The sequence below is a fragment of the Garra rufa genome, chromosome 1 (genome assembly GCF_049309525.1).
Source record: "Garra rufa chromosome 1, GarRuf1.0, whole genome shotgun sequence".
Lineage (NCBI taxonomy): Eukaryota > Metazoa > Chordata > Actinopteri > Cypriniformes > Cyprinidae > Garra > Garra rufa.
In genome coordinates, this window is record NC_133361.1 from 7,166,775 (window position 1) to 7,173,458 (window position 6,684).

At 40.6% G+C, this 6,684-nt stretch overlaps 1 protein-coding gene across 1 annotated transcript; it reads left to right on the top strand.

The window, feature by feature from the left end:
* Positions 1-2,486: 2,486 nt before the first annotated feature.
* On the top strand, positions 2,487-4,249 carry LOC141337823 (uncharacterized). Its single transcript, XM_073843439.1, has 5 exons — positions 2,487-2,547; positions 2,645-2,965; positions 3,073-3,381; positions 3,509-3,579; positions 4,064-4,249. Exons 1-5 carry the CDS (start codon positions 2,487-2,489, stop codon positions 4,247-4,249), a joined length of 948 nt encoding a protein of 315 aa, XP_073699540.1.
* Positions 4,250-6,684: the final 2,435 nt, after the last annotated feature.

A 6,684-nucleotide genomic window follows, 5' to 3' on the forward strand; every position in this document is an offset into this window, starting at 1 on the left:
ATTTGCTCATTATTATGTGAAATCTATGACACTTATTGTCTTCTCACTACATCTAAAACTGTGTGTCCACAGAGAAGGGTTTATTCATTCATATGCTATAAAATGGATTAAAAAAATTTTAATGATGAAAAAGACCTTGTTTTATCAAAGGCAACACTTAATAACATCTCATATTAAAGCAAGGTTGTTTTTCAGTCAGACATGTGTGTTTAATAAGGTTTCGAAGGTGTGTCCTCACTTTTTGTCAACACCGTCAGACATTACTTAAAATGTAATAAAATCAGGGAATATCAGGGGCTATCACTCTAAAAGGACCCCCTTGCCACAGTCCTCTTCTGCAGAGTACATCAATGTCACACAGGCTCTGCTAAGTTTTATAGTTTTAGAATATTTTAATTCTAATGTTAATATTTCGTGTGTCACAACTATGATATGTCAACACCAAACATCCAATTTCTGAGAAAATTATTTGAAATCTTTAAACCATTTTATTCTCCTGAAGCAGGTTCCATTAGCCCCTAGCATCAACAGAAAAAAAAACTAAATGTCTACTACATGAACTCCATTTGTTTTGTGAAAAATGGCAAATTTGTCAACACCGTCAGATGTCACCACCGTAAGATTTTGTGTTCCAATAATATATCAGAATACTTAAATGTGACTCTTGAATAGAAGCTTTACAAACAATAACATACTCACTGTTTGTTGTGGTTGTTTTAATACAGTAATTAATTGATTCAATGTATTTGTATAGTTAAAATGACTACAAATTCAGGTTTTGGTCAACACCGTCAGATGTGTCAACTCCGTCAGTTCTGTCACCTCCGTCAGATGAATATTTTGATGATATTTCATTATGATATTTTATATTTGTTGTGGAATTGTTGGTTACATGTGAAAGTGTAATCTGTCTACTAACATGGGAATGTGTTTTGAAATGTTAAAAACATCTAGAAAGCTGTTAAAGATAAAGTTGAAATTATATTACACATTCCAAGTTAAAAAACACATTTTTTTTAAAAAAAGAGAAAAGTTGGGAGGTTGTTTCAAAGCATAGCTCAGTAGCTTAGTACATATAATATACATAAATGTAGTTTCCTTTGTCTGAGTACAAAGTTTTATTTTTTCAATTTTAGCACCCTGTTTTGTCCCACCTCTCAAGAATGACTGAACTACAAAAAGTCTCTTTTGACTAACAGAGGTCCAATACATATTTATCATTTATATGAAGCTGAAGTATTAAGATATTTTGCTTATTTGTTTATGTTTCAACAGAACTACATGAACATAGAACTGGGAGAAACTGAAGTCAGGACTGCTGGAGGGTTATTCAGAGGTACGACACGTATTTGCATTGTTTGTTGTTTTATACCTTTGATTTCATTCACAGCTTCACAGATGAAGTCTGTTTTTTTTTTCTCTTGATTGTGTTCATCATCTTTCCTTGAGTGATTGTGATTATCATTGAGTTTGCAGCGTTTGCTGCTCCTACTGTGATTCTTCTTCAGATCATCTGTGCAAGAAGAGCTGGTGAGTTTTTAAACATCTCACAATCTGACAATTCACAGTCTGCAATCAGTAAATTCACAGTAAATTATTTTGTGTTGAATTATTTTGCAGGGAGGAAGAACTCACAGCACAGAGAAGAAATATGAATACAATATTAGAATAAAGTACTCTCCATTAATTAAAGGACCAGACTATAGCAAGATTTATCATCATATAAATGATATTATGAATATTTGCATGCAGCTCTCAAAGATATTTGCTCCATATACTGTAATGGATGCTTTGAATGTAATATTAAATGCAGTGACCCTCTCCACCTACATAATGCTTCAACATTTTTTTTTTTTTTTGAGGAATACCATATGCAGACAAATATAAAACTCTATTTTGCTGTATAACATACGTGTATTGCAAATTGCATTTAAGCATCAATGAAAATATATTGTGAAATCATTTGGTTACATAGGTAGCCTCAGTTCTCTGAATAGGGAACAGGAATAAGTCATGCCTCAGGAAAAAGAATATGTCATGAATGCCTCATTAGCCATTGCTTGTGCCATCTCATCTCAGATTTCCCAAAACATAGCAATGCAATGTCTTGTTCCTTATTCAAGGAACCAAGGTGGCATACGTAACCAAGACAGATGTGAAAAGTAATTCTGAGGTAGGGTGTTGCCAGCACACCCTTATGAGGCATACATGATGGCTGGGAGCCAATGGCTTGGTGTGATTGCACAAGGGCTTCAGTTGTCACACAGGGTTTCCCATAGCTTTGACGTAGTGTAGAAGTGAATCTATAAAGGGAACCACTTGAATTTGAGTAGATATGTACAAGATACAAAGCAACACTTCTCCATTATGCACTGGCACACTTAATTGGCCAGAATAAAATAGGTGAACAACCACAAGAAGAGCTGATAGTATTTAAAGAGATTTGTGAGCATACAATGAAGAGGAAGACTGACAGAAAGATAAATATGACTGATAAGTGTCATTTGTGTCTGCTGGGACTGATCATGCTCTCTTCACTTCTCACAGGTAAACACATCTCTACATGTTCTTGCTGTTTATGTTTATATCGGCATACAATACAGTTGTATTCAATAATATATATGTTAATGTTCTTGTGTTTCAGGTACCAGTGGAGTGGATGATGCTCATGTATTCATCAGTTCTGGTGAAAATGTCCATCTGCCCTGTAATAATGCTCTTGCTAACTGCAAATCAACTACATGGATCTATGACTGTTCCAGACATTCAGGGACTGATGAACTGATTATTTTAGGGACGAAGAATAAAGACATAAAGAGACATGAGAGACTGAGTCTGGGGTCTGACTGCTCTCTGAACATCAAGGAAGTCTCAAAAGAAGATTATGGATCTTACAGCTGCCAACAATATGTTAACGGTCAACAACAAGGAGCTGATGCACGTGTTGATCTGCATGTTCTTCATGGTACTATATGCTAATTCACGTAAATTACAAATATGTGGTCAGATTGACATGATGTGTCTTATTTTGTCTTTTAATCTCTCTATCATCACCATTAGTATCAGCATCAGTATCCTCATCCTCACAGACTGAGATCAGTCCAGGCAGCTCTGTGACTCTCTCCTGTCAGTTGTATTTATCTGATGAAGTCTCTTGTGATGATTTGATTAATTCTGAGGGAATTCAGCTGTTCTGGGTGAATCAAACTGGTGTTAAACTGATGATATCAGACTCCAGATATCAGATATCAGCTCCAGGACTCTGTATCAGCACTCTGAATACAACACTCCTGAATGAAGATGACAACAGAGAGTGGGGATGTCAGCTTACTCAGAGAAATCAAGTAAAAACCACAGCTACATATACTTTCAACAAACCAGGTGAGAAAACAACCTCATCAGGCAGACGAGGAAGAGTCTCTGATAGATGTACTAATGTTATTATAGATAATGCTAATGAGTTATCTTGTGTACTAACTAATTAAAATATGATTGTCATATTCTACAGCAGAGGTCTCCAACTCAATTCCTGGAGGCAGCTCTGCAGAGTTTAGCTCCAACAAGCTCCAGCTCACACCTGTTTGGAGTTCCCTTCCGAGGGAACTCTCACCGCGTCCCCTAGAGGTCGCTGTTGGGGAACGCCGCAGCGTGACTCGTGTCTGAAGAATGCATATGAAAATACTACATGAAATGGCCGGCGACAGCATATGATGTCACCGCGACACAAACGATGCTGCTGGTGCGTCACTACCGGGCAACACAGTATAAAGAGGCACCGGTGTAAACACACATCCTCTTCCCCATCTTCAGCTTCTTCTTGTCTGAGCGTGCATACCGGCAAGATCTATTTTCTTTCCTTACTATGGCGAGAACTAGCAAGATGTTTAAGAAGTGTGCTGATCCCTGTCCGCGTTTATTGACGCCAGACGACACACACAATCTTTGAATCTTCTGTTTGGGTGAGGAGCATGCATGAGATATCCTCAAGGGGGCATCATGTGTTCACTGAGAGCGTTTTTCTATGAAAAAGCTCCGTTCTCGTCTGTCTCTCCTTTCGAGAAAGGATGAACGTCCAGCTGTTCCCCGCGTTTCGGGTCCTGCCGCTGCTGAGGCACGGAGGAAACTGAGCTCCTGGGGATCTCAGTTGGATCTGGCTGATGAGCTACAAAAAGTGCTTTCCTTTTCACGCTCATCTGTCAGAGATGAGGATGAGCTCTTGAATCTTGATGACGCCGTTTCTTTGATGTAATCGGATCCTGGAGCTTGTGTTCTTTTGGGTTCCACCCATGATGAGCAAGAAATATAATTTGAAGACGAAGAAGCTGAGGCTGTCTTCCCAAATTTCCTGCCCTGCGTATGAGGAGCTGCTGGAGGTTATGGATCGGGCCACGGCAAGACTTGACTTGCTGTGGAAGCGTGCCAGAAGGGAGGTCCCACGGGGCCGCATTGATGAACGCTACCTGTCCGATCATCACCTGCCGGCTCCAGTGAGTCTCCAGTGAGTCCATCTGTTAACCAGAACGTATTACCTTTCGGTAACCCCTCCTAGAATGGTTTCTGCCCTGGGCAGATCTGCTAGTCTCTATCTGTGAGTCACTAAAGTTACTAGACTCGGTAGTAGTGGCAGTTCCTGTTCTAAATAAGTCTAAGTATCTAATACTTAGCCGTTTCCTCCGAAGGAATCGTTTTTTTCCAAGCCTGAGCTGTGCCCTGGGTCCTTTGACCCATGCAGGTAAGTGGGTAACAGTTCAGGCCTTTGGCCGTGGAGGATACCTTCTGACAGTGTCACCACGTCCAATAGGGGCAATTCTTCTCAGAATTGATGCTTAGTGCTCGCTGCTATAGGCATGCACTCCCCTCAGCATGGAAGCGTGGGTATACCGTTCCCCAATAGCGACCCCTAGGGGACGCGGTGAGGGTTCCCTTGGAAGGGAACGTCTCTAGGTTATGTATGTAACCATGGTTCCCTGAGAAGGGAACAAGACACCGCATCCCCTACACTTCTTGCCATGCTTCGGACAAGAAGCTTCAGACGTTGAAGAGGATGTGTGTTTACACCAGCGCCTCTTTATACGTCATGTGACGTCATACGCTGTCGCCGGCCATTTCATGTAGTTTTTTTTTTATATGCATTCTTCAGACACGAGTCACACTGTGGTGTTCCCCAAACGCGACCCCTAGGGGACGCGGTGTCTCTTTCCCTTCCCAGGGAACCATGGTTATATACGTAACCTAGAGACGTTTCTAGTATTCCTGAAGACCTTGATTAGCTGGATCGGGTGTGTTTGATTAGGGTTAGAGCGAAAATGTGCAGAGCTGTGGCCTTTCAGGAATTTAGTTTGAGACCAGTGTTCTACAGTATGATTGATCTTAATTAACATTTGTCCTTTACAGCTCAAAGTACAACAACGACAGCAGTGATTCCAGTCCACATCACAAACTCTCAGGATCCCTTAACTACAAACAAAACTAAAAGTACATCATCACTCTTTGCAGTGGCTCTCAGAGACTGTCCAAGACTGCTCATTTATAAGTTTTGGAAGAGTCTCTGTTAGATATGTTAATATAGATCATGCCAGTGTTATCTTGCATGTTAACTACTTTAAAAAGGGTATGGATAATCATGTATTAAAGGGGACATCGGATATCCATTTCCCATGTTGGTATGATTCTTTAGGGTCTACATGAAAAGTCTTTAACTGTAAACTTTTAACTTTAGTTAAAATTTGGTAGTATAAAACAACACCCTTTTACCTTGTCAGCAGCCACATCACCCTATAGTCCAAGACTGGTCACCCACTGAAGCTAAGCAGGTTTGAGCCTGGTCAGTACCTGGATGGGATACCTCCTGGGAAAACTAGGCTGCTGCTGGAAGAGGCGCTAGTGAGGGTGCTCACCCTGTGGTCTGTGTGGGTCCTAGCACCCCAGTATAGTGACGGGGACACTATACTGTCAAAAAGCACCGTCCTTCGGATGAGACGTTAAACCAAGGTCCTGACTCTCTGTGGTCATTAAAAATCCAAAGATGTCTTTCGAAAAGAGTGGCAGTGTGTCCTCAGCTTCCCAATGGTATCTGACCATCATGGCCTCCTAATCATCCCTATATCTACTGATTGGCTTCATCCCTCTGTCTCCTCTCCACCAGTAAGCTGGTGTGTGGTGGGCTTTCTGGCATTTCTAGAAAAGCACTATATAACTGTAACAAAGTATTATTATTATTATTATTATTATTATTATTGTCAAAAACAGCTCTCTTCACAGCGAAGGTGCATGTCCCTTTAAATAAGAGGTCTCAAACTCAATTCCTGGAGGGCCGCAGCTCTGCAGAGTTTAGCTCCAACCAGCTCCAACTCACACCTGCTTGGAAGTTTCTAGTAATCCTGAAGACCTTGATTAGCTGGATCAGGTGTGTCTGATTAGGGTTGGAGCTAAACTGTGCAGAGCTGTGGCCCTCCAGGAATTGAGTTTGAGACCAGTGCTTTAAATGATGAGCTACTGCTCACTCCTCTCCATTCCATTCCTGCGGTAAATTCACCATTCATATGCATGCAGTTATAACTTCTCAAAAACATATAAACTTTGAAAATCAATTGAACTTTGTGTTATTTGAAACACCATGCCACTCGTTTCCAAAGGAGGCTGAGACTGTTAACTTTAGCTGCATTCATTGTGGAACTTGTTTAC